The 26,218-nt window shown below is 61.3% G+C and overlaps 1 protein-coding gene across 2 annotated transcripts; it reads right to left on the minus strand.

Annotated features, from left to right (window-relative positions):
* Positions 1 to 340: 340 nt before the first annotated feature.
* RASGRF1 (Ras protein specific guanine nucleotide releasing factor 1) lies at positions 341 to 26,218 on the minus strand. 2 transcript variants are annotated; one of them, XM_057422693.1, is made up of 27 exons: positions 25,810 to 26,218; positions 16,691 to 16,797; positions 15,625 to 15,772; positions 14,429 to 14,521; positions 13,602 to 13,855; positions 13,211 to 13,290; positions 12,600 to 12,793; positions 12,107 to 12,216; positions 11,835 to 11,953; positions 11,251 to 11,411; positions 10,631 to 10,694; positions 10,122 to 10,258; positions 9,467 to 9,549; positions 8,615 to 8,824; positions 8,138 to 8,508; positions 7,657 to 7,782; positions 6,542 to 6,712; positions 6,133 to 6,245; positions 5,682 to 5,794; positions 5,425 to 5,485; positions 4,176 to 4,279; positions 3,743 to 3,827; positions 3,264 to 3,461; positions 2,394 to 2,473; positions 1,925 to 2,042; positions 1,566 to 1,634; positions 341 to 721 (listed from the first exon to the last, which is right to left on the minus strand). In XM_057422693.1, the coding sequence occupies exons 1-27, from the start codon at positions 26,083 to 26,085 to the stop codon at positions 629 to 631; spliced, it is 3,738 nt and encodes a 1,245-aa protein (XP_057278676.1). In that variant the 5' UTR covers positions 26,086 to 26,218; the 3' UTR covers positions 341 to 628. The 2 variants fall into 2 exon arrangements, with proteins under 2 accessions (XP_057278676.1, XP_057278675.1); XM_057422692.1 differs by having other exon boundaries at positions 8,615 to 8,863.

Below are 26,218 nucleotides of genomic sequence, written 5' to 3' on the forward strand. Positions count from 1 at the left end.
CCTGCTAGAAGGTGGTTAGACAGGATTACAGTATATGTAATAAAAACACTCGGTCATCGTTTTCTAATTCTACATCATGTTACTCAGAGTGGTCACAAGGTTTACGGATCTACAGCATATCCACAGAAGCTTGTCGTGAGCCGTACGCAGCGAGGAGAGCCAAAGGGACGGTTCCATCTTCCCGACGCGGGAGGGAGAGGGGCAGCGGCCGAGGGTACCGGGGAGGGGGGGGGATGAACTTCATCGTGGTCTCTTCCCCCACCACACAGAGCTTGCGCCGGGGCATCACCGTTGATGCTGCACCAGCAAGAGCTGCTCTGTGCCACCGGGAGCCCCGTGGGGCCCCTGCCCCACCGCCAGCCCCCTCGAGAAGAGCCAATGACAAGAAGAACATCATCATCATCATCATGGAAAGAGCCCGGGACTCCAGCCACGTGTCAGTGCGTGAAACCTTAGAATGATGCGGGAAACCCTAGGCGGGGTCTAAGAGCGGCCTAAGAACGGGGGGGGCGGTTTGCTCGGAGAAGCACAGACGTGAAGTCACTCCAGGGCGTCCAACAGAAACGAACAGGTATTTACAGGGTGGGACAGCGTGTGCACAGAGCGGCCGCCCGCCTCCGCTCCGCGCTCAGGAAGGCAGCTTGGGCTCTATTCGCAGAGAAGCTTCGTAAAGGGTTTCTTCATCCATCACAAAGGACTGATCCAGCAGGTACTGCGTCACCTGCGGGAGGACAGAGCATTGCTGAGCAGGACTCGCCACTGGTGGCCAACCACAGCGGGTGAAGGCAGGAAGTGGTAACAGCCTGAGCAGTAAATGAGCAGCAGAGAAGAGCCAGCAGCCCCTGCCCACCGGCACGGGCATTGCACACACTTATCTGCTGAAGGTCCCCAGCCTCCGCCAGCCCAGCCAGGGGCTGTGGTCCACGGGCACAGGGGCTGCTCCGGCCACCACACATGGGAGGTGGCATCACCAGAGGGTGGTTTGGCCTGGCCTGGGCACCAGCGCCCCACAGCCGGCATGGGGCAGGTCCGGCAGCGCTGGCTCAGGAGGTTTTGCTGTTCCTGCAGTGTTGGACACAGCAGAACCTCCCCAGCAGCCAGAGGGTGACTGCGGTGCTGCGGCACAGGGAGTGCAAGCGTGGTGACACCTTTCATCTCATCACGTGTGGTGGCGCCTTTCATCTCATCTCATCTCATCTCATCTCATCTCATCTCATCTCATCTCATCTCATCTCATCTCATCTCATCTCATCTCATGTGTGGGGCCACCACAAGGCAGAGGCCACCCAGCCCCAGGGTGCAGGGGTGTATTACATGCTCTGCTCCCAGCAGGGAGGTCACTCCATGTCTCCTGTGCCTGTCCCCCCCGTTACACCTTACCTGACACAAGCCCCTGCACTGGCACAAGCCCCCACACCTACACTGGTTCTGACTTAAAGTTCCTCAGAAGCATCACATCTTCCCCAAGGGAGCTGCCAGAAGTTGAAGGCGTAGGTGCTGTGATTTAAGAGGGAGACAAGGAGCAGAGGGACTGTGTGGATCTCGGGCCAAGGCCAAGGCCGTACCTTAGGTTGGTGCTCAATCTTGTAGGAGGTTTGCTGGAACTGGCGGATCTCCCTTATGATGTGTGAAATCTGTCCAGAGATAGAAGACAGGAGCTGTAACAGCACAGCAAGCACCACCAGCACTGTGTCCAGTGCATGGGCAGCCAGTGGGGCTCGCTCCATCCCTCCAGTGCAGCACAATCCAAAGGGCCTTTGTTTCATCCAGACACGATGCTCACCAGAGTGAACCTGGCTCTGTGCAGGGGACATGTGTGGCCCTGAGCTGTGCGGGTGATGGTGGCTTTGGGGACTGCACAGACCCAGCCAGGACCCCAGCACTGAGCCGCAAAGCTCCAACCCTGTGGGGCTGGGCCACTCACCATCCTCATCTTGGAGAAGTTCACCAGCCCGTCCTCGGTGTAGTTGGGGGTGCCCTCCTCGATGAACGCCAGGTCAGTCAGGTACATTCCCAGGTAGGGCACACACGGAGGGTCACAACTTCGGGAGCAAACCAGAAACAAATGAGAAGGAAACCCAGGGGCTCTGGAGCATCCAGCAGCGATGCGCAGCCCGTGGGGATGCTTGCCGGGGGAGATGGGGGTGTTTCCCAGTGTCTGGCAGTGATTTGCCTCCTCACAGCCCCTTTTGTTCACACCTTTCCACAGCACTGCTCAAAGGTGCAGCCAGGCTGGACGGGGCTTGGAGCAGCCTGCTCTAGGGGAAGGTGTCCGTGCCCGTGGCAGGGTGTTGGGACTGAAGGGGCTTTAGGACGTGGTCAGTGCAGGCTCTGCAGTAGCTGTGAGCCGAGCCCCAGCCCGCAGCCCCCCCGGAGCAGAGTCATCCACTCACTTTTTCAGTGCCTCCCTGAGGTTCTTGAACCTGCCCTCGGACGACACCAGCTTCTGCAGCTTATCGATCAGAGCCTTGGTCTGCAAGAGACCCGCGCGCCGCGTGAGCCCCGGCCCCGCAGCCGGGGCAGTGAGGTCCCGGGGTCGCTCCCAGCCCGCCCTGCCCACAGAGCCCCCAGGACACAGCACCCCGAGCGGCTCCTCGGCACTGCCACAGGGACAAACTCTGCCCTGGCCGCTATTCCCGGCTCCTGCTGACATCCAGGAGCAGCTGTTCCCCCGCATGTAAGGACAGGCTCCGCGCTCGTTTCCTCCCCTGCTCCCAGCTCTGCCTTCACCAGAGCCTGTGTTAATTGCAGGTTTACCACTTTGAGGGTAAAGAGAGCCGGGAGCCCACGGAGTGGCTCTGCTTGGCAGCCCCGGCCTCCTCAGGCTCTGCACCCTGCAGCTATGAGCTATTTCTGTACCAACTAACACAAGAATTCGTTCTGCTCATCCATAATTGGCCTCAGGAGCCCACAAAACCAGTTTAAAGAACCATCTCTGCGTGTGTACAGAGCTACAATGACTCTTTTCCCAAGAACATTCCAGGTGGACACAAGAGGAAAATTTTTCCCACTGAGAACAATCACCATTGGAATAATCCCCCCAGGGAAGCGGTGACTCCCCAGCACCGGACACTGTTAAGGCTCAGCTGCACAGGGTACAGCTGGGACACCCAGTGTGGGTCACGCTGTGCCTGGGAAGGTTGGACCAGGTGGTCTCCGTGTCCTCCCTGTTTCATCGATGCCTGGGTCGGCACCAATCCCCCCCGCTCCCAGCCCCCCGGAGCCTGCCCTGCTCCCCAGCGGGGCCGTCCCCGCGCCCCTACCTGCTTGGAGACCTTGAGCCAGGTCTTCTTGAGGCGGAAGATAGCGCTGCGGTTGAGCGAGGAGGTGATCTCCAGCACCGCGTTGTAGTTGTGCAGGCACCGGCAGATGTCCGCCACCGCCACCCACTTCTCGATGGCGCTCGCCCGCGCGTTGATCTCCTCGTTCCGGATGATCTCCGACGCGATCAAGTTGCTGACCTTTGGGAGACACCGGCCCCAGCCCCACTGTCAGGGTGGCTTTGGATGCACCCTCCAGCCTCGCAGCATTCCCTTCACTGCAGGAGCCCCGGCAGATGGCCCCTGAGCATCTTCTTCAGGCAGGAGATGCTCAACCTGTAGCGGGTCCCTGGGGCAGGTCACACCCCCTGAGCACGGCTGGGGCAGATGCCCCTTGTACGCTGCAGCCCCTGGCCAGCGCTGGGTGGGCTGCACTGCCCTGTCTTTGCCCGTCCTCCCACCCCCTGTGTGGCTGCACTCACATCATTGAAGTGTTTTGTGTTCTTCATGATGTACGGAGTCCTCTCGTTCTTCTCCAGCTTCATCCAGCCTTGCCCAAAGAACTCTCTGCAAATGACAATATTAATTTCCCCTTTGTCTGAGGTGCTCAAGCCCTGCAAGTGCCACAGCACCCACATGGGATGGAGATACCAGGACCTGTGCCCCCCCCCCCACCCCACTGCCAGGAAGGGACCACATGGATGCACTTGGAAGTGTGATGGATGCGGAAGGGTCTCCCCAAGCAGGTCACCCCAGGGACATCAAATCAGCCCCATGGTCAGGCCCCACATCTGGGCTGAGCCCAGGCTGGGCTACTGGCAAAACAGGAAGGAAAGGATTGCACCCTGTGGGTTTAGCCTGGGCAGGCTGCAGGGAGCTGCGGAACAGCCCTTCCTCAGCACGGGGACCACTCACTCGTAGGGGATCTTCTTGAAGACCAGGTGATCCAGCAGCGTCAACTGCTCGGCTATTTCCAGGGCCGAGTGGTTTTCAAAGGGTTCTGCTTTGACTCCCTCAGCCTGGGACAAAGGCAACGAGGAGGGTTCAGAGCGTGCTGAGAACTCCTGCGTCATGCACACAAACCAGACTCGCCTGCCCCCCCCTGCTCTGGGGTGCAGCCCCTCTGCAGAGCAGGGCCCCCCACGGGTGACCCAGCCCCGGGGACCCTCCTGGCCAGCACGGGTTAAGAGCCCATTGCAAAACCCTCCTGGCTGCGGGAAGGGGGTTGTGAAAGTGGCTCTGGTGAGCAAACACCAGCAAACACCAGCTGAGCTCCCTCGGCAGCCCTTGGGCTGTGGGATGTGGGTGTACAGCAGGACTCAGCTGTGGGGCCCACCTTGAAGGGCACAGGGTGCTGGGCGGGCAAATGGCACCGGTGGCAGCCAGCAGCATCCTGCACAGTGTGGGAAGGCTCTTAGCACCCAGTGAGGGTCCAGCTCGCAGCACACTGCACATGAGGGGATGGAGGAACCTCCATCATCCCAGGGTGCGCCCCAAACCCGCACTGTGCCTCTGACTGCAGGTCCCTGCTGCTGGGTGGACGGGCAGACTGAACCCTCTGGTTTTGGTCGCCTTCTCCAAAGGAGGTTTCCAGCACTCGTGGAACCCCGGGAGGGATCGGCCACTTGAGAAGCACCAACAGAGGCAGGGACAGAGCCGCTGTTGTTTCAGGTGCACCCGACCCGTTTGAAGTGGCTCCGGGGTTCCTCTGGGGGCAGGAAGGCAGCCAATGCACCACAGCCGCTGTGATGGTTTTAAACCACTGCACATTCCAGGGCTCCGCTCCCGGGGGAGCGGCACCGACACCAGCAGGGCCGGTGCCCGTCACTTGGAACCAGCACACGGCAGCGCTGGCACAGGGCTGGGGACACAGTGGAGACCTGAGGGGCTTTCCTGTGTCCCTCGGGCAGGCACATCCACAGAAGCAGCCTGCCGGCGGTGCAGCAATAACAGGGCCGGGGCGGGGGGGTTAGTGCTGCCTCTGCCCATTACAGATCCAGCTGTGCTCACAGCTGGCCCTGTCCCCATCAGAGTCCCTGCTTTGTAGCTGCACGCCTGGCCTTGGAGAGCTGCTCTCCACCAAGCAGTGCGTGCTGGACCACGGGGATGTGTAGTTGTTTCCCTACCACCATCCCAGTGCGTGCCGAAGGGGAAGGGTGTTTACCATCTGTACGACCTCCTCCAGGGTTATCTGATTGTCTCCTGGATCCTCCTGTGTCAAGGTCCTGCAGCATGAAAAGGCAGCGTTACTGTGCAGGGAGAGCATCAGACCTGCACCATCCACGGGGGCTGTGCAGGGCACTGTGGCTTTGCACATACTGGGGTGCATTTTAGGTCCCACTTTAAAGAGAAAAATTTTCCTCTCCAAGTTATTCCTCCCCCAGCGTCCAGGAAAAGCAACTCCCAGCCTCAGCCCTTCACCTTATGATGTTGGCGGCTGCTTTCCTCTCCTGGGTCAGGAGCTCGGGATCGTGGATAACCTCCTCCAGGAAGCCAATCACTCGGAACTTCAGCTCCTCATTGGTTTCGAAGTCCTGCCAAAGGCAGCACAGCCACGGTGTTAACTTGCTGATGGGAGTGACGTGGATCCCCAGCAGCTCCACTCCCTGCCCAGTTACACCCAGCCAGAACCGATGGCCCCACAGTGGGTGGCTGCTTGGCCAGGGCAGAGGCTGCCTCTTAGCTGCACAATCCCAGGTCGCCATGCCTGGCAATCAGGAATGGGCCAGGAAGGCTCCGGGCTCACTGTGCATCATTCTCTTCGTTAAAAACCAAGTGTCAAATTGCCTTTGCAGCTGGATCCTGGCCGCGCCATCGCACACAACTGAGCTCACACCAGCATCGCGTCCAAACCCAGCCCCTCGGCACCCACCTGGGAGTGTTTAGAGACCCAGTGCCGCAGCACGTTGAGGACACGGTTGGTGGCCGCTCTCCGGATCACGAACTCCTTGTCCCCGTTCCGCTGGTCTGTTGGGAAGCCTGAAACTGCCAGCGAGTCCTTAGCACAGCTCTGAGTCCATTGGGAATCACGGCAGCTGGCATTCCAGCACTGCTGGACCGAGCAGCCCCAGTTTCCCAAGCATCCTTAAGTGCCTCCTAAGGGCAAGCGCCATGGGGGCAGCTCAACCATAGGTGCAAAGGGTTTTACTGCCTGCAACCTGCCCATTCCCGGGGCAGCACCCATGTCCTGGCACCCATGGACACAGCTTGGGGGCTGCCCCCCAACCAGGGTGCTCCTGCAGCGAGCTGAGCACCCCAAAGCCATGCCCCCCGTGCCGTACCTGCGCTGGCGAGGGACATCCTGCGGTACTTCTCCTTGGTGGGGGTCCCCTCGTTGGCGCCCGCCGTGGCGATGGCGAAGGCGGAGGCAGCGGAGAGGGCGCTGCGGGTGCTGTCGAGCTCCCGGCAGGACGGCATGACCACGCCGTTGTTGTAGGAGAACAGCGAGAAGTCTGGGGGGAGAAGGGAGCCAACACCGCTGCGGGGACCACCCCAGCCCTGCTGGGTCACTGCCCTGCCTGCAGCCCCACGGCATGGGCAGCCCCTGGGGAACGGGGCTCGTGGAGGCGTCGGTGCAGACCATGCTCCTCGTGGAGAGCTGGCCCCTACCACTGGGGCAGCTTTGGGTACCACCATGTCAAAAGAACTCATCCAGCCCAGCTTTAGCAGGAGCTAAGCCAAGAGGGAGCTACAGATGGTGCAAGGTAGCTACAGGGGGCACTCGAGGAGATAAATCCATGCTTGATGCCAGCCCAGGCTCACACTGAGCGACATAACTTGCTCCTACGGCCCCAGCTTGTTCCCAGGAGGGGAGGAAAGGGCCAAGAACACCCGGTAAGATGGACAGAACCAGACAGGTTCTGCGCTTCTCTGTCCCCTTGCAGGGAGATGGAGGGTGCAGTCCTGCTCCCCAGGCCCGCAGCATCAGCAGCTCTGCATGGGCTGGCTCAGGGGCAGTGGCAGCCCCGAGTGACCCCATGGGACAGAGCTGGGTGACCCCGTGAGAGGGAGCTGGGTGACCCCACGGGATGGAGCTGGGTGACCCCATGGGATGGAGCTGGGTGACCCCACGGGATGGAGCTGGGTGACCCCATGGGATGGAGCTGGGTGACCCCACGGGATGGAGCTGGGTGACCCCATGGGATGGAGCTGGGTGACCCCGTGGGATGGAGCTGGGTGACCCCGTGGGATGGAGCTGGGTGACCCCGTGGGATGGAGCTGGGTGATCCCGCGGGATGGAGCTGGGTGACCCCGTGGGATGGAGGTGGGTGATCCCGCGGGATGGAGCTGGGTGACCCCATGGGATGGAGCTGGGTGACCCCGTGGGATGGAGCTGGGTGACCCCGTGGGATGGAGCTGGGTGATCCCGCGGGATGGAGCTGGGCTCACTCAATACCTGATGAGTTTTTGCACTTGACGGACTTGGGAGTCGTTGGAGATTTTGTTGGGGAAGTTTCAGCTTCTGCTTCATCGCTGTGGTTGGGATCCGTGTCCGACTCCTCCCGGACCGACACCTCCGAGCCTGTAACAGGGAACCTGTTTACATCACTGACATGTGCACATCACAGCCATGTTTTATGTCTTCCAGGTTTTCCTAAAGTCTGAATCATTCCAGTGGGACAACCAGGTACAGGAGAGGTCCACAATATATGGAAGAAGCTCTTCCCTGTGAGGGTGCTGAGGCACTGGCACAGGGTGCCCAGAGAAGCTGTGGCTGCCCCATCCCTGGCAGTGCTCAAAGCCAGGTTGGACACAGGGGCTTGGAGCAAGCTGCTCCAGTGGAAGGGGTCCCTGCCCGTGGCAGGGGTTGGAGCTGGAGGAGCTTTAAGGTCCCTTCAACCCAAACCAGGCTGGGATCCTGTGGTTCTATGACTTACCCTGCTTGCCTGGCAGCGACTCCTCTGGCTTTTCGGAAGCTGCTTCTCCTTCGTCAGGGATTTTATTGGGATAGTTACTGGACACGTACAGTTTGTTTATGTCCAGGGTGGTCTTGCTGAAGGGAGCCATGGAGGAGTACATGCTTGCATAGCCGTTGGAGGAGCAGCTCAGGGCAGCCAGGTCCAGCGCCTTGCCCCCGGTGATGATGGGGATGTTGAGGGAGAGCTTCCTCCGCCGGCTGGGGGATGAGGACTTGGTGATGGACAGGGGGGGAGGCGAGGAGAACTTGCGGTTGGCCCTGGGGGACTTGGGGGGCTCTCCATAGAGCAGCTTGTTGTTCTGGCTGTTTGCAAAGAGCAGCTCCAGGGACCTGCGGGGAGACAGGGAAAGGCTGAACTCGCACCCGCTCTGCGTGTGAGGCTGCGGGGATCCTCCACCACCAGCAACCGGCACGGGCCCCGGCTCCCTCTGCTCACCGTGCGGGGATGGCACTGATGGGCTTCTTGTAGATGGTGATGAGCTTGTCGAGGACGACCAGGGCGGTGGTGAAGACGCGGTAGGAATGCAGGAAGGTGTTGAGGAAGTCGATGCTGAGGAAGCGCAGGTCCGTCAGCCTCTCCAGGAGCCGCTCCACGCTCGCATAGCGGATCTGCAGGACCTTGCAGGAATTCATCGTTTTACTGAACCTAATGTCAACATCATCACAATACAAGCTGGCATCAGACCTGCAGAGAAACAAGATTTCTGTGGCTCCAGCCTGGAACGAAACCAAGAGGAAGTGGGACAGCAAAGGGGCCTCGTTCACACGAATGCCCCTCTGTAAAATGCAGCTGGGAATAATCCCAGGGAGGAGGTAGGGAATTCGCACCCAGACTGATGGGGAACAGTACAGAGTGCTCAACGGGCAGAGGCTTGTGCACAAAACATATGCCCCTGGGCCACACCGTGAACCAGGACCCTTCCCCACGCCTGACAGCAAAGGGCCCCCCCCCAGTGTGCTGGGGACACCCCCTCGTCCCCACAGCTGTGCCCAACCCCCCTTGTGCCACACATACCCCTGCACCCAGCACCCACCAGGCTGACAACCCCTGCACCCGTCTCTTCTGCTGCTTCCCCCCCCTTTACTGTTATTGCCTTTCCCCTGAGCTCTCCCCTTCGACCCCCCCTTGCCCAGCCCCACACAAACCTCCTCCCAGCTAACAACGGCTCCCAGCCACGGCACCGGCACCGGCACCAGCACGGCCCGGCGCCGGGGCTGTCACCGGGCTCCCAGGGCACGGGCAGCACCACGGGAGCTGCTCCGTGAGGCCCGGCCCCGCAGCACTCACTTGATCATCTGCGGGACGGTGACCTTGGAGTTCTCCTCGAAGGCGTTCATCATGAGCCCGTTGCAGCGGATGTTGTCCACGCACTGCACGAGACACGGGGGAGGTGGGACAAGGCGGCAGGGACACCCCCCTGCTGCCCCGCTGGGAAACACCCTCAGAGAGCCCGGGCTTACCCACACAAGGCACTTCCTGCTAAGGGCAGGAGTGGTGGGACACGGGCACAGGGTGCCCAGAGAAGCTGTGGCTGCCCCATCCCTGGCAGTGCTCAAGGCCAGGTTGGACACAGGGGCTTGGAGCAAGCTGCTCCAGTGGAAGGGGTCCCTGCCCTGGCAGGGGCTGGAGCTGGAGGAGCTTTAAGGTCCCTCCCAGCCCAAACCATTCCATGGTTCTACGTTTTGCACAAAGCAAATGAAGAGCAGATGTAAAGTGTACCACGAGCCTGGGCCAGAGGAGAAATCCAAGCCACGTATCTGCACATGCAGGCAGAGCACAACGGGACAGACCCTGCTCCTGCTGCTGTGACTGTGCACCTCCCTCCTCCTCCTCCTTGAGCAGAAAGCTGCTGGGGATGTCCAGGCTCTCAGTGCCCCCAGCTCCAGGTCACCCTCTGCATGGAGCCGCTCTCCCCGGCTGCCCTGGGCTGTGTCCAGCCTACCTGGCTGATGTCACTGGTCCACGCAGCCTTCTCCTGCCGGGACGAGGCCACGAGGATGACGGTGAAAGAGGAGGAATCTTTGGGCTCCACCACGATTTTGAAGTCAAGGTGGTCGATGTCCTGCCCTGATGCTTTTGCTTTGGAATAGAAAACACACACACAGTGATTGTGAAAAGGTTCCCCCCCCCCTCCATGGGCGTTACTGGGGTTTGCCGCATTCTGTGGGTTGCCTGTGATCAGGGTGGGACAGGTTCATTGGGCAAAGGGTCCCTGTTTCGCTGCACACTGGGAGCGCCAGCGTTGCCCTGGTGCCGTGTGCCAGGAGAGAACCCACAGCACGTGCTGGAGACCTCTGGTGAGGACCAGAGGAGCCTGGGCTGGCGCTTGGTGTCCCTGCCCACGGCAGGGGGTGGGATCTGGCCGAGCTTTCAGGTCCCTGCAGCCCAAACCAGTTCCTGGTTCTCTGATTCCGTGTCCCCTGGGGGCTCTGCGAGCAGGGGGGCTCCTACCGTCCTCGTCGGTGCTCTCCGGCTCCTCCACCAGCGTGCAGTCGATGAGGGAGATGACGCCGTTCTGCAGGGGCAGGAGGCAGGGCTCAGTGTCGGGATCCCCCTGGATCCTGCTCCGCATCCCAGCCGCCGGCCAAGGGGGCACGCACAGCCCATGGCCAGCTCAGTGCCTGCTCTCCCGGGAAGCAGCAGCTCCAGCTGCGGGGCTGTTGCTGCTTTCCTTGTACAACCCATCCACTACTTTATGTGTAAACTGCTTCACAGGGGCTTTAGGTTCACTTCCCGAGGGTCTGCTCCCAGGGACCAGCTCCGTGCCACGCGCTGGCGCTTTCACACTGATAACTGAGCACCAGTGATGAGCAGCTCCTGTCGGGCTCCTGCTCAGGAGCTGCAAAACTCCATCGGCAAAAGCGGAGTCCTGGGCCCGGCCCGGAGCAGCCCCAGGCTGTGCTCAAGCCTGGCTGGGAGCGAGGCTCCCCCTGAGCAGCTCTCAAGGGTTCAGCTGCACATCACAACTTCTTCCATCGGGAGCTCCTGGTTTCCCATCGCTGCCCGTGGCTCAGAGCTCCCCCCCCAAGGTGCCTGCACCCCACCAGCACAGCCCGGTGCCCCCGTCCCACCTTGGTGAGGTGCAGCTTGCCCCCGGAGCCCCGGGTGCAGATGATGAGGTGCTTGGAGAAGAGGAAGCACTGCCGCTCGCCCTCCTTCCGCAGCGAGAGCGAGCCCAGCCGGCCCCGCGTGATCTTCCCTTTCTCCGACATCGGCACCTGGATGAGGGAGCCTGCGGGGGACAGACCCGGCCCTGGCACCGCATCCGGCACCCCGGCTCCGCAGGGCTGGCCCTGGGAGCGCAGCGTCACCGTGCCCCCGTGCAGCAGGGCCAGGAGCAGCCATGCCCCAGCCCACCCCTGTGTGCGGCTGTGTGGGTGCTCATGCGGTTCCCCAGCGGGTCAGGACACGAGCCACCGCTTCCCTGGCCGCAGGGAGTCCCTAAGAGCCAAAGCACGCGTTGTGCTCCATGACGCAGCACAAAGCAGTGCCCAAACCAAGAGCGAGGCGCTTTGGAGCAGAGGAAATTCAGACAGGAGCGATGTGTTTAAACCCCACCGAGCAGCAGGCCCCGCGTGGAGGGATGGGGGATGCAGGAGGAGGGCTGCGGGCTCTGTGCTAACGCAGGGGGCACAGGCTGAGCGCAGACTCGCACCTTGCCTCACGAAGGTCTGGCTGGTGTCCAGCAGGATCTCGCAGCCCTCAATGATCATCCTCTCGATCGCCAGGTTCTTCCGGATATTCTCCGTCTCACTGACCTCATCGTGCATTATCCTGAAGGAAGCAGAGGGAATTGGAGCTGGGATGAGATCCACACGAGTGGCACCTCTGGGCAGTAAATGGGCCCCGATGCCAGGATGGGAAGGGGTGGAGAAGGGTGGGAAGGGACGGGAAGTGATGGGCAGGGATGGGCAGCGTAGGTCTGACCTGGACAGCTCTTCCAGCTTGGACTTGGCGTAATCCAGGCTGTTCCTCTCCACGTGCTCATGGGGGGTGTGAGCCAGGAGCTCGTGCAGCGTCAGGATGTACCTGGGGATCTGCAGACAACAGGACCAGAGCAGGGCATCAGCACGGGATGGAGGGGGCACACAGGGCTGTGGGCACTGCTCCTGGGGTCACCATGACTGGGGTCACCATGACTGGGGACACCGTGTCTCATACACACTGATTGGGGGGTTAAGAAAAGTTCCTTGTGCTGAAACTTAACGAAGAGGGTGTGGGGTTTGCCCAGGACCCCGCTGTGCCCCAGAGGTGTGGGATAACCAGGAAGCAGCAGCTTCTCCCAGAGTCCTCCCGCAGCAGCGGGGAGCCCAGCGATGGCCTGAGCAGGTCCCAGGAGCAGCACAGGACCACGCAGGTCCAGCCCCAGGACCTCTTTGGGCTTCGCTGTGGTGGCACCGCTGGGCCCGCTCCAGGTCACCTGGAACATGGGGTAGGTGAGGAAGGTCTCCAGGGTCCTCTCCTCGCAGTCGGGCTTGGCCTCGTAGTGCTTGAGCAGCTTGTCGAAGTCGCGGTTCTGCTTGCAGTGCGCCAGGATCTGCAGGCTGTACTGGTGGTTCCGCACGAACTCCTGGTAGATGTTCAGCATGGGCAGCAGGATGTCGAACAGGTCGGCTGCGAGCAGAGGGGCAGGGGGTGAGCGGCTCCAGAACGCGTCCTGGGGTCCCAGCACAGCCCCTCCTGCTGCTTGTGCAAGGCCCAGTTTGGGTTCCAAAGACCCCCTCCAGCACCAGCTGAGGGTCTGATCGGACTCGGCGATGCGATGCTCCAGCACCAGGCCTCCTGTGCACGCCCCAGCCCACCCCTTCCAGCACCCGGCAGGACCAGGAATTGGGTTTCTCTGGGGCTTTTTGCTCCAGTCCTCGCCTCCATGGCCGACGTGAACAAGCACCATCAACAGGCTTCCCTGCTGCTGCTGGTTACAGCAGAACGAATGCCTGTTCAGCTGCATGAGGAGGAGGAAGAAGAGCGAAGGCTCGGCTCCACCCACAAGCGAGAAGGAAGCAGGATGAGGAGGCGAGAGGCACTCACCCAGCACGAGTGTTGGCCAGCTGGAGATCCTTGCCTTGAGGCCCTGGTAGAAGATCTGGTGCAAAAACATGATGGTTTCGCTGGAAGGCAAAGCAAAGGGTGAAAAGGCAGAAAGAGCAGGAGCAAAGAGTGGGCAACCGGAGGAAACCGTCCGCAAAGAGGGGGCGCTGGGAGCAGCTGGGAGACGGCTGCACAAGGAGCGTGCCACGGGAATGATGGATGAGGACAGAGCAGGAGAGGGGGGAACTGCGCAGCAGGGAGCTCCCTTCAGAAGTGAACCCACAAGGGAGGACAGCCCCGACCCCCTTCCTGCAGGGGAATGAGCGCCCTGGCACCCATTCCCGGAGGCAGGCAGCGGATGCCGATGCGTGCCCACCGGGATGGTCCCTACCTGTTGAGGAATATGCTGCTGACGTCGTCGTGCGTGATGGGAGGCTTCTTGGAGCTGGCGGCCATGCGCAGCGGCCGCAGGAAGTTGTTGACCAGGATGTGGAGCTGCTGCACGTACTCGGCCTCTGCCTCCAGCATGCTGAACACCACCTGGTTCCTCTTGCGCATGCTGTCGGCGTGGGGCGACCTGATGTAGTCCTGGATGATGGTTTTCCACTTCCTGCGGCACAGCCAGCCCCGCAGGAAGCTCTGCACCTGCACACGGAGCGGGGCTGCATCAGAGCAGGGCTATGGAGCGGGGCAGGCATTCCCTGGCTCCGGAGTGAGGTGTGTGCTCTTACTGGTGCTGCTGGTGCTGCTCCAACCCAGTAACCAGCTGGGAAACCAGCAGTAACTCATTCACATGAACTCTTTGCAGACACCGTCCTCTTTTCCCTTTTACAGAGGCACACAGAAGAGCCTCGCAGGCTGTTCCATCCCTGGCAGTGTTCAAGGCCAGATTGGACACAGGGGCTTGCAGCAAGCTGCTCTAGCAGAAGGTGTCCCTGCCCATGGTAGGGGTTGGAGCTGGATGGGCTTTAAGGTCCCTTCCAACACAAACCAGTCGGATATTCTATGACTATGTAAGAGATGCTGTTTGTGCAGGAGCCAGCACGGGCAGTGATGCCACATTCACCAGGGAAAGTGGGGAGCAGAGCCAATGCAACCAACAGAAGGGCTCCCACGTTTTCCTCCTCAGCACCCCCATGAGGAGGGGCAGGTCCTCACCCCGCTGCCCCAGCCCCACATGGAGCACGCGTCCCGCTCCGCCACAACCCCGGCACCCACCTTCTTGATCTTCTTGATGTCGCTGTCGTCATCGCTGGGCGCGCTGCTCTGCCCGGCCTGGATGCGCTCGTGGTCCTTGAGCAGGGAGGCGATCTGCGGGCACGGAACGGGTGTGAGCGGCACCGCGAGGCACATCCCAGCATGTGCTGGGGGCCCAGAACAGCAGCCACACAGTGCCTCCTGTGCCACCACATACACAGGGACACGCTGCGTGAGTCGGGTCTTAGTGGGAGACGGGCAGAGGAAGCAGAGAAGGAAACGTGCGGAGCTGCCGGGTGCCACCGACCCCCCCCAGCACCCCTGAACCCATCACAGGGGCAAAAACAAGTTGGAGAGAAAACAGCAGAAAAATCTCCAGTGGTTTGCACCCTAAGGCTTGCAGATGGACCCAGACCCTGTCCCTGCAGTACCCTGCAATGTGCTGGCTCTGGGCACATCTTGGCCAGGACCCATGGAGTGCCTGTGCTGGTGCCATGGCTTTATTTTGGCTTCTTTTTTTAAGCTGAGTGAGCGGAATTTGCACATGAAAGTAGAAGCAGATTATTTGATCTCTGCTTCAAAGCGTGTGGAAAGCAAAAAAGATCCCAAACCGACGCAAGGTAAAATCAAACACACCTGGACACAGGGGATGGGACCGGCTGCAGCTCTGATCCCAACCCTCAGTGAATTGCAGGGATCACAACACATCTCCCAGCTCTGAAAGCTCATTGGGATGCTCAGCATCGGTGCTGCTCGCCCTGACTTGGAGCCAGGACAGGACCTGGGGAGCTCCTGGGTGTCCCTGGAGACACCCCATAGAGCGGGTGCAGCCGGGGTGGTTTAGGGGCTGATCTGGTTCTGCTGGAGAGCACGACTTCAGTGGTGCCAAAACCGCTCCTGGGAAAGCTCTGTGGCTCCCCCGACCCCCCGGATTCAAAGCAGCCGTCAGTGCACCCCGACTCACGGTCAGGGATTGCCACGAGCCCACGCTTTGTAACTCTAACATCCCAAATTTAAGGAAGAGACCACGCTGAGGATGTGGCCAACCTCTCCTGCCCGCACATGCACGGCGCTGGGGCAGCCGCAGCCGCTCACTGCACGGCTCCTGCAAGGTGAACCCCAACAAGGGGAGCCCCGGCCCCTCTCCGCAGAGAAGCCCCAGCCTGGTGGCATTAGAGCCAGTCACTGCGCCAGCGCGATGCCACCGCGCTCGTCACCTCGGCCTTCAGGCGCTCGATCTCGATCTCCCCGTCCTCGATCTGCTGGCGGAGTTGCTTGGCAACGGTCTTCTCCGTCTCCACGATCTGCAGGAGATGGAGGTACTTCTGCATCAGCGCCTCGTGCTCCGTCGCCAGGGTCCTGTAGCTGCGGGCAGACACGGCCGTGAGCATCCCTCCTCCTGCCGGCCCCGGCACACACACACACACACACACACACACACCCCGAACCGGGCTCTGCACACCGAGCCAGGGCTCTATGGGCTGTGGTTTGCTGCCGGGTTGGTTTCTCCTTCCTGCCTGCCTCCCGCTGCCCTGAGCCCTCCAGCTCCAGGACCCGCAGGGTGAATGAACCGGAGCCAGTTCTTGCAGCCTGGGATGCTGGTTCCCAGAAGGGAGCGGTCCAGGAGGGCTTGGGTTTCCCCAGGGCGGGGACAGTAAAAACCACACAAATTTAAGGAAATGGTAGGAGATAAAACCCCCACAACCCAACACCATGGCCAGGGCTCTCCCCCACGAGTTTACCAAGAAGGACCCTTGTGCCACAAGCCTTCACACTGGCTCTGGTGAAGATGCTGCATCAGATGAGCTTTCTCTACCTCCTGCATTCAGCACCCAGCTGCTCTCTATCTCCTGCTGCCAGACCAGACCTTGCTTCACCACACACAGGGCACCAGGCTGGCTCCTGACCCCGTCCCAGGGCAAGTGCCCTGCGTTAGCAATCCCGCAGCACAGGACCTTGGACAAAACTCTTCCTGACCAATTTTGCTACTCCAGATAAAGCCCCTCCCGATGCTCTTTGGGCCTGGCAGTGCATCAGGCATCCCCCCAGCGCTGGGTTGCGATGGGCAGCACCAGTCTGCCAGGGTGTGACAGGGACGGGGACTGGGACGGGGATGTCTGAATGCAGCTTCCTGCTCCATGGGAGGGTCTCCGACACAGGGCTGGAGGTCAAGAGCCCTCAAAAGCCCCCAGCTCAGTGGCTCCCTGCCTGCAGCCTGCCCACAGCTCCCCACAGCTTCACCCTCAACACCCCATTGCCCGGGTGCGCTGGTGCTGGTGATACCTGGCGTGAGCTATGGCTGCAACCCACTCGTCACAGTCCTTGGCATCCTCCGTCCGCAGCTCCAGCGTCTTCTGGTTCTCGTGGTTGAAGTTAACGGTGAAGTAATGCTGCGGAGCAAACACAGGGTGAGGCCACTGCACGGCGGCCGCTGGGGAAGCGCTTTGTGATCCACCACCAGGGCTTGATTTGAGAAACAAACGTGTTGGAGCACCAGGAGCACGGCCGAGCTGTGCCCTCTGGTGAGAGCTGCTCCGTGCATGGAGGCAGTGCAGCAGGATGAGAGATGCTCCAAGGGGAAACCCTACTGGGCAAGCACAACCCTAAACCCACCAAGCTCCCAGAGGCTGCCACTGCCTCGGGGACAGCCCTCACCCAGGGCAAGGGGAGGAAGAGCTGGACCCAGGCTGCTGCACGCTCGGGCACCGAAGCTGGTGCCTGGTGCTGGCGCTGGTGCCCAGGCTGGCCCCGCTGCGGGCAGGAGGCTCTCATGGGCACAGGAGGCCCCGCACGGGGCTATATTTATCCTCCCTTGACATTTGCAGTGCCTGCTCGTGGTGTGCCTGTGCTGCTCCTGAGGTCTCCTTGGAAACAGGGACCACGCTGCAACGCCGGATGCTGCCCGGAATAACTGGGCTCAGACGGAACCCACGAGAAAAGAGCTCATCCTGGCCTTGCCAGCTCCTGTGGGTGAATGAGGGATCTGAACTGACGGGGGTGCTGCAGGAACCCCCCCCGAGCCAACCTGCAGCACCCCTGTGACCGCAGCCCCCAGTGCGCCACGGGAACACAGACGGGCACCACAGCGCAGGCAGGAGCCTGTGTGGGACCAGCCCCACCACCGGCTGCAGGCAGGGATGGGCAGCGGGTGCTGCAGCAGGGCAAGGCTGGGACCCATCCAGCCCATTCACCACCCCTGTGCTGAGCACCAGGGTACAGCTCACCACGCTGCCCCAGAGCAGGGCTGCATCTCCCATCCCTACCCCTCAAGCTCTCCCTGCCCTCCCTGGGCATCTCCACTCCCTTCCATTCCCGATCAGGCCCAGGGGTGTTAAGGAAAAGGATCTCCAGATGGAGACAGGAGACTTGCAGTGAAAGCAGGATGCGGCCGGTCACAGCAGCACGGACACCCATAAAGTCACAGAACCACAGACTGGTTTGGGTTGGAAGGGACCATAAAGCTCATCCAGTTCCAACCCCTGCCAGCTCACCTCTGCCCATGGACACAGCTGGAGATGCAGCAGCTCCTCAGATCTTTGCTTCTCATCCACCTTCTCCCTCCCACCCCAAAGGCATTTGTTGGCAAAGAAACCTCTGACAGCAAATTCACCTGGGATGTTTTGGTCTCCGAAGCCGTGTGGCAGTGGCAAACCTCTGCTCACATCCAGCTCTCCTACATCCCTTCCCTTGCAAACAGCATCAGAAAGAGCTCATTGCATTGGCAAGACTGGAAATCCTCCCAGAAACAGCACCCGCCATGCCGGGGGCATTCCAAGCCAAACAGGGATACAAGGGGTTGGGAAAGGCCCTTCCCAGCCCCAGTGCCCCCACGAGCTCCAGTGGCACAGGGACAAACCACGCTGACACCCGCAGCACCCGGCAGGGTCCCCGTGGGACCCGAAACACAGGGGGATGCCTCCAGGACTCCCCTAACCCGGCCCTGGAGGAGGGGATGGACACGGAGCCCTGGGCGGCCCTTCCTGGGTCCCTTGGGGTCAACGCAGCCCCCGATGTGCTCCCATGGGCGAGGGCACCCACCCAGAGCCCTGCACCCGTGGGGTTAAGGGAGCAGAGCTGATGCTCAGCTCTGGGGCTTGCTGGGGTGGCAGAGACCAGGGACCCTCGCTGCTGCCCCTGCTCTGCCCACTTGAGGCCCCTCCTGAGGCACCAGCACAGAGCGGTTTGGTCCCCATCACCCCCCCACACCACAAACTCCGGTTTAGCCAGCGGCCCTTTCGAGGCCGTGGGCAGCGGGGCTGGGCAGAAGGGCCCCACCACAGCCACAGGTGTCTGCCCAGGACGGTCCAGCTCCACGGGGAATGAACAGGCAGGTCCCGGGAGCTCCCGTGTCACGGATCCGTGCCCACGCGGTGCCCGGGAAGTGCAGCGCGCTCGGGAGGAGGAAGTCATTTTCTCTTTGAATACCAAAACTCCCACCACCTTTATCTCCACCTGAATTGCGATCTTCCCTGTTATCACAGTGACACATCCAACGCGACAGCCAGCCGGGAGCGCTTCCAGCAGCGCTGGGGCCGCGGCTGGGCAGCAGGATCAGCTCCTGCCACCAGCATCATTCCAGAGCCAGCTTCCCAGGCGGGCTGTGCTGCCGGGCGCCGGGAGCAGGGCAGGAACTACCCACAGCTCCATCTGCTGCTTCCCACAGCCAATATTTGCTCCTTTGAAGACCTCATTCACTCACAGCCATGGAGGCACTGACGGCCCTTCCCCAGACCACCTCTCACTCTGCTTCCCTGCAAGCTGGGCAGATGCAATTCCTTAATCAGTCACTAATTATGGGGCAAATTCCAGCTTCCCCCATGTCCCAGGGCCTGTAAGAAACCTGGAGAGGGGCTTGGGACAAGGGCCTGTAGGGACAGGCCAAGGGGAATGGCTTTAACCTGCCCGAGGGGAGACTGAGCTGAGCTCTTAGGCAGAAGCTCTTCCCTGTGAGGGTGCCGAGGCGCTGGCACAGGGTGCCCAGAGAAGCTGTGGCTGCCCCATCCCTGGCAGTGCTCAAGGCCAGGTTGGACACAGGGGCTTGGAGCAAGCTGCTCCAGTGGAAGGGGTCCCTGCCCGTGGCAGGGGTTGGGGCTGGAGGAGCTTTAAGGTCCCTTCCAGCCAAACCATTCCATCATTCCGTGATTCTGAGCATCTGCTGTGGGACACGTAGCCCCCCAGACCCCAGTGCTGCAGCCCTGCTACCAGTGTCCAGCCTTTCCTAGCCCTGCCTGCGGGTACCAGGGGCTCTGCTCCAGGGTCATCCATCCGGGAGGGACCTGCGCCATCCCGACCCCTGGTCCTGCTCCCAGCCCCGCTCCCGCTGTCACTTCTCCCGCAGAAGATCCCCAGCCCCACTCAGCTATTTTTACTGAGGGGTGAGTACAATAGCGAGATGCTGCTCAGGAGCTATTTCTGCTTGCAGAACCTCCACAAACGACTTTGAATTAATGAAGGAGACTTCCCGGGTGATTAATGTGCAGGGACTATCTCCCAGAAGCGTCCTCCCACTTGTCTGATGTCCCTGGCAGGGCTGGCACAGCGATGCTCTGCCCTCCTGCCATGCCCAGCGCTGTAGAACCAAAACCTGCTGCGTGTGCACCCCCAGAGCAGGGTCCCTGTGCCCCGGGCATGGGTCCCTGTGTGCTGCAGGACGTGGGTCCCGCTGTCCCCAGGTGCAGGTGCCTGCACGCCAGAAGACGAGCTCTGCCCGCTGCCATGTCCCTGAGACGCCCGCTCCTGCTCACCGTGGCGGGATGCACAGGCACCTCCACCCTCCACATTCCCTGTAAAAGCCAGTGGGATGTGTTAGTGCATTTGCCACTGCGCTGTGTGGGCCCCCACGCTGGGATCTGGCAGGGACACAAGTCCAAGGTCCCGTGACCTTGGGAAGACACGAGATCCCCGTGTCCCGCAAGGAGCCACGTGGCATTCCTGCAGGGATGTTTAAGGACCACTGGTGAGCTCCACATCCGCAGGAGCCGGGCTTCCCACTGCACTCACAGCAGAGCACACCAGAGGCTGCAGCAGCACCCCCACGCTGCGATGGGCAGGGAGGGTGCTCCTCCTGCAGCCACATTGTCACTGCTTGGCTCGGGTGAGGGGGGGGGGGACCAGGACTAACCCCCAGCAACGACACCCGTCACCTTTACCTGCACAAAGTGGCTTTGCTGGGCCATCACAGGGGCCTTTCCACCCCATGGGAGATGCCCCCCCCCACCCCTCTGCAATGGGGATCCCCCTGCCGCACCGGGCACCCCACAGCTCCATCACCCGTGGCAGGAAGGCACCAGCCGCCTGCTCACAGACCTGACGGTTATTGCAGCTGACATAAAGGGCAAAGGAGGAGACTTCTGCTGCTCTGGAGGGATGAATCCAAACATCCACAGCCAGCAATGGCAGCTTTTAACTTCCCTGACCTACATACCATGTGCTCTGGGAAGACAGGACCTGGACTCAGAGGACGAGATGGTGTCAGGCAGGCCATTTGCTTGCTAACGGTAAGAAATAAATCCCAGGGGCTGCAATTCCTCTCCTCTGCTTCAGGACGGACAGTGAGGATGCTCATGCACAGACACCAGAGCTGAGCATGAACTGCGCCAAGTGGGCTTCAAAGCCCCACACTCATGCATGGGGCAAACAGCAGGCAGGGACCCTCTGCTCCAGGGGCTTCACCCATGTGAATCCCACCCTCAGTCTTGGGCAGAAACACGCTTAAAACAAACATCCATTCTTCCTCTCTATGGCACATCATCCAGCAATGCTGGCAGACAGGCACGCAGGCATCACCACCACGCAGGCATTGTCGTTACCATGCAGGCATCACCGGTACCACAAAGGCATCACTGTTATCACGCAAGCATCACCCGTACCATGCAGGCATCACTGATACCACACAGGCACCGCTGGCATCACACAGGCATCACTGTTACCACACAGGCACCGCTGGCATCACACAGGCATCACTGTTACCACACAGGCATCATCGGTACCATGCAGACATCACTGGTACCATGCAGGATCACTGGTTCCATGTAGGCATCACCAGTTCCACACCAGTACCAGCACCATGAGCAGCCCCAACCCTCCTCACAGCTTGGAAATGGAGGCCTGGCATCACTCTATAGAGTAATCAATAAAGATACCGGTGTTATACCAAAGTCCTGATCATGGACGTTCATACCCTGGCCAGACTCATGTGTGAATACCCCTCTAATGACTCTGCACCTTTGTGTTTGCAATACATCAGCAAAACATGTATGTGCACCTGAGAAAAGGAATTGGGGCTGCTGAGCTATTGGGAAGGTTCGTTCCTTCCTCCCCCTGCTTCTTCAGCAGAGTTCATGAATCTGGGGGGTGAGAGCGTGTGACAGAAGGGGACAGACTGGCATCACATTTAAACATGGAAGTCAGGCCATAACCCGTCAGTTAATGAGGAGCTGAGGTTTAGGATCACAAACTGTGATCTAGGATCAAGAAGCTCAGATCAGATGTAAACCCATTCAGGTGCCTGTGGTGCTGGTGTGAGCGCTGAGCTCCTGCCACCTGCAGCTCAGCACACAGAGCCTGCCTGCAGCTTCCCCCGCCTGGGAAAACTGCTGGAATTTAGAGTTTATAGAAATCCAAGAGGAGAGGCCATGGGGAAAGCCAATGGGCCGGCCGCCATGGCAGAGACCCAGGTGAGCAAATCAAGGTGAGTTAAGCTGATGGGAAGAGCCAAACATCTTGAGAAAGCCACGTTATCCCAGAATCACCCTGTCTGGATTTATATGACAGCTCTCGGGGAGTTTCTCAGCCTAGACAGAGCCCATTCCCGCAGAGGTGACGTGTCCTGTGCTCAGACCCAGCTGCAATCACTTCACTGCCATCGGTCACACAGATTATAGAATCCCAGCATCCCAGATTGGGCTGCCTTGGAAGGGACCTTAAAGCTCATTCAGTTCCGGCCTTTCCCACCTGCCTCAATCTGGGACCATTTCAGAGCCGCTTGTGGGTCCCTTGCCACTGCTCCCCCTTGCCTAGAGCCCAGCCTGGGCCCAGATAACCCTGCACAGCCAGGATCCACGGGGCTTCCCAAAAGGGGACCCCAGCATCTGCTGCTCCCTGCAGCACCCAAGCATCCCCAGCTCTGCATCCATCCCACTCTGCCAGTGCCTCAGGGATGGTGCCATGGGACAGGGTGCCCTCGGTGACCGTGGTTTGCCTCAGCACCCACTGCACTTTGTGCTGCTGATGCTGAGATGTGTCTTTCTTGTGCCCTGCTGAGCTGAGCAGGGAAATGAGCCCGGACGGGGCTGGACACCTTTCAGGGAGATGGAAGAGAAACTTTCCTGATTTACCAGTGGGAACCATTTCCACAACCCTTCTCCCATTCCATTGGGAACCCATGGCCACTCACACCCACCAACTGCCCCCCCATCCTCAGCTTTGCATCGGGTGCAAAACGCTCCCTGGGTCTCACACACACAAATGTGACACCCGTCCCTGGCACCCGCTTCAGAGATGGGGCAGAAAATCTCCAGCTCCAGGCTGTGTGCTCCCAAGCAGCCTGGGCTGGGGGGGAAGGACTCTGCTCCAGAGAGCCCAGGGATCGGCTCCGGACCTCTGCATCCGCTCAGCTCCCCCAAAGGGATCCCACTTTGGCTGTGCCCCATCACGTGCAATCCCACCGCATGTCCTGCCCACCCTCCCTGCAACGCAGCACGGCCCCGGGGGGTCTCCATGGCCCCTTGCACCGTGCGCAGGAGATGGGACGTGGCTGCCACCACAGCATCCTCACAGCAAAGCAAAAGGGAGGGTTCGCACCCTCGTTGCCCAGCACCGCCAGCACCCCCTACATCCTGCCCCGAGCAGGACAGCACAGGCAGAGCCGGCAGAACCTCCCTGCAGCCACAGCCGGGCCGGAGCCCACCCAGCCATAAACCATCCTCCAAATCCAACTGCTTCAGAGAAAACGTCGCTTGTGAGAAAAGGTAACAAAACCAGGAGAGAAAGGTCCCAGAGGTGACCGGGACCGGATCCCATCCACTGTGCCTCGGTTTTCCAAACAACTTTGCTCCTTCATTCTCACATGCCCCGTGTGCTAAAACCACACCGCACTGCCAGGAAACAGCCCCCCCTTCCGCCAAAGCACAACGTGGGAGTTTAAAAGGAAGGGGTTGTGAGAGACCCACCTTTTAAACACGCTCCTTTATGGAGAACGGGGAACGTTTCAGGCTTCACTTCCGCAAAGGAATCTAAACCTGGAGCTCCTCTGCTGCAGGGAATTCTGCCCCCAAAGCTGTAGTTGTGACCGCCCAGAGACAAACAGGCTCCACACCAAATCACGGTGAGCACGGGCAGTGCTAGAAATTTCCTCAGCACCTGAGAGGGGCTGCCCAGGGCTTGGCACCAACCGGGCTGGCAGGAGCCTTGCTGGGGTGCAGAACGCGGGCACCTTCCCCTTGGAACCCCGCCGGCTCCGCACGCTTCCTTGCAGACCCCACTGTGGATCTGCACCATCAACATTCTGCTGCTTATCTCACCCATAGGTCATTAATTAGCCTGCAGAGCAGCGGGCCCCAGCGCCCAGGCTTCCCCTCACATCTGTCCTAAGGAATTATAGGGAATTACAAGCCAGACACTGAACCTTGGTGAATGGGCGCAGAGCAGTGGCCTGGTACATGTTCGGTGTGGCCAGATCTGGCTGCACCATGGCCCCAGCCCCTCACCAACACTGGGGATAAATCTTCCAGGTGCATTCTGAACTGGAAAGGCTGTGGCATCCTCCCATCTTGTTTACCTGCTGGAAAATCCCTCCCGCACAAACACTAGGAGTCAGAACACGGTGAGGGATGTAAAACCTGGGCAGGAGGCTGGGTTTAAACCTGGCCAGCAAGCTGGACTGAAGCCGAACCAGGAACATGCAGGAACATCTATTCCACGGCTACATAAAGGGACATGGCTGGGAAACAGGGCAGCAGCTTGTCCCCCTTGCAGCCGCAGCCAGTGCACCGGAGGCTGCTCCGAAGCCAGAGGAGGCAGAGCCCTTGCATAAAACCCACACTATTTTGATCTGAGCAAGGAAATATTCCCGTTCTCCCAGCCAGGAGCAAGGAACTGTGCCATGGAGCGATGGTGCTGCATCCCTGGCTGCTGTGGCAGGGACTCTGGGGGCACTAAGCAGGCCGTGATTAACTAAAGGTTAATAAGGGGCTCATGGCCCCCGGCTGCCCCTCACCCGGGGGTTGCCGTGGGGCTTGTCCCGCAGCCGCGCTCCCAGCACTTCCCGGGAGCCGGTTTAGGCAGAAATTATGCAAGCCCTGCAGAGCCGGACCCGGTCGGAGCATCCCACAGCCCCCAGCCTGGAGAACCACCCCCGCTCCTCCTCGCCAGGGGTTCCCGGTGCCCCCTGCACCACCAGCGCCGTGCTCAAGGGGTGAAGCCAACCGCAGCGGCTCCTGACCACGCTCATGAGGCGGGAGGGGGTTTTGGAAGCTCTGGCAGCGCTGGGCAGGTTCTGCACCCCCGGCTGGAAGCCAGCCCTTCCTCCCCCGTACCCGGCACCAGCCCCATCCCTGCCTGCCAGCTCAGGCGCAACCGTCACCCACCAGACAAGCTGCCACATCGCACCCACGCTCCGTGCCACGCTGCCCGCCCGGGGATGGCACAGCCAGGGCACAGGAACCCACCCGCGGCCCCGGCGGGTGCTGCGGCCGCGGGGGACCGGGATTCTCCCAGGGCCTCGCAGCGGCTTCACTGTTTCGGTGCTTTCCACCTGCAGATGTTAAGGTCTGGCACCAAGCACCGGCCCTGCGTGGGGCAGGGGCGTCCCACGGGACGGGATGTGCGGCGCTGGCAGTGGGTTTGCGGCGGGAGCACAAACCGCACACGTGGGGAGCACGAAGGGGATGATGCCCGCACCCGGCCCCACACGCCACCACCTGCACTGCCAGGGGGCCGGTTCACCCCCCAGCACAGCGGTAACCACGGCGGGGGGGGGGGGGGATGTCATACGGCGGCTGCGCCGGGGGAACGCACCGGGGGGAGCCGAGGCCGCCCCACACCGAGCCCTGACCGGGCCCCGGGCACGCGTGGGGCTGCGCTAAGTGCGAACCGTGGCCGCCAGGGGGCGGCCCGCGCCGCAGCCCAGCCGCAATTACCGGCGGTTAATTAGCCCCGGGGGGGCACGGGGAGAGCGGGGGGGGGGGGGGGGGTCAGGTCAGAGCCAGACACCCCCACAGCGAACCCCCACCCCCCCCCCCCCCCCCCCCCGGCGCGGGGTGAGCTGCAGCGCCCCGTCGGGCATCCCCCATCCCCGGTACGGACCAGCCGCATCCTCCGCCCCGGGGACCCTCCGGAGCACCATCCCCGGGCGGTGCGGTGCGGGGTGGGGTGCGGCGGCCCCGGTCCCCCGCGGTGCCCACCTGCTTCTCCAGGGAGTCCTTGGCCGAGAGGGAGGGCTTGGGGGAGGGCGCCCGGTCGCAGACGCAGCCCTCGAGCAGGTAGAGCCCCGAGGGCCGGGAGCTGGAGTCGGTCTCGAAGTAGAAGAGCATGTTCTGCAGCAGCGCGAACCACTTGGTGTGCCATTTTGTGTTGTCGGAGCTCCGCTTGCTCAGGTAGCCCTTCCTGGCGCCGTCCTTCTTCGCCAGCAGCCCCAGGTAGGTGACGTGCCCGTCATTGAGCCGCATCCCCTTCTGCATCGTGGTGGGCACCGCCGGCTCCTCACATGGTCCCCGCCGAGCGGCCGGCGGGTGGGTCCCTGGCGAGCAGCCGCAGCCCCCGCGCCCGCATCAGCGGCGCCCGCTGCCCCCGGAGAGCCGGCGGCCGCCGCGG

This window comes from Pezoporus wallicus, unplaced genomic scaffold (assembly GCF_028554395.1).
Source record: "Pezoporus wallicus isolate ANWC-B61680 ecotype Strahan unplaced genomic scaffold, APGP_CSIRO_Pwel_v1 contig_13178, whole genome shotgun sequence".
Classification (NCBI taxonomy): Eukaryota; Metazoa; Chordata; class Aves; order Psittaciformes; family Psittacidae; genus Pezoporus; species Pezoporus wallicus.

Bases quoted from the DNA above. Each gene is read 5' to 3' on its own strand.
- RASGRF1 (XM_057422692.1), bottom strand. From the start codon at position 26,085: ATGCAGAAGGGGATGCGGCTCAATGACGGGCACGTCACCTACCTGGGG. The intron at 14,522-15,624 runs GTGACGAGCGCG...CCGTGCCCGCAG, and splicing joins TCGAGCGCCTGAAGGCCGAG to ATCGCCTCCCTGCTCAAGGA. The intron at 3,462-3,742 runs GTGAGTGCAGCC...TGTCTCCCAAAG, and splicing joins ACACAAAACACTTCAATGAT to GTCAGCAACTTGATCGCGTC.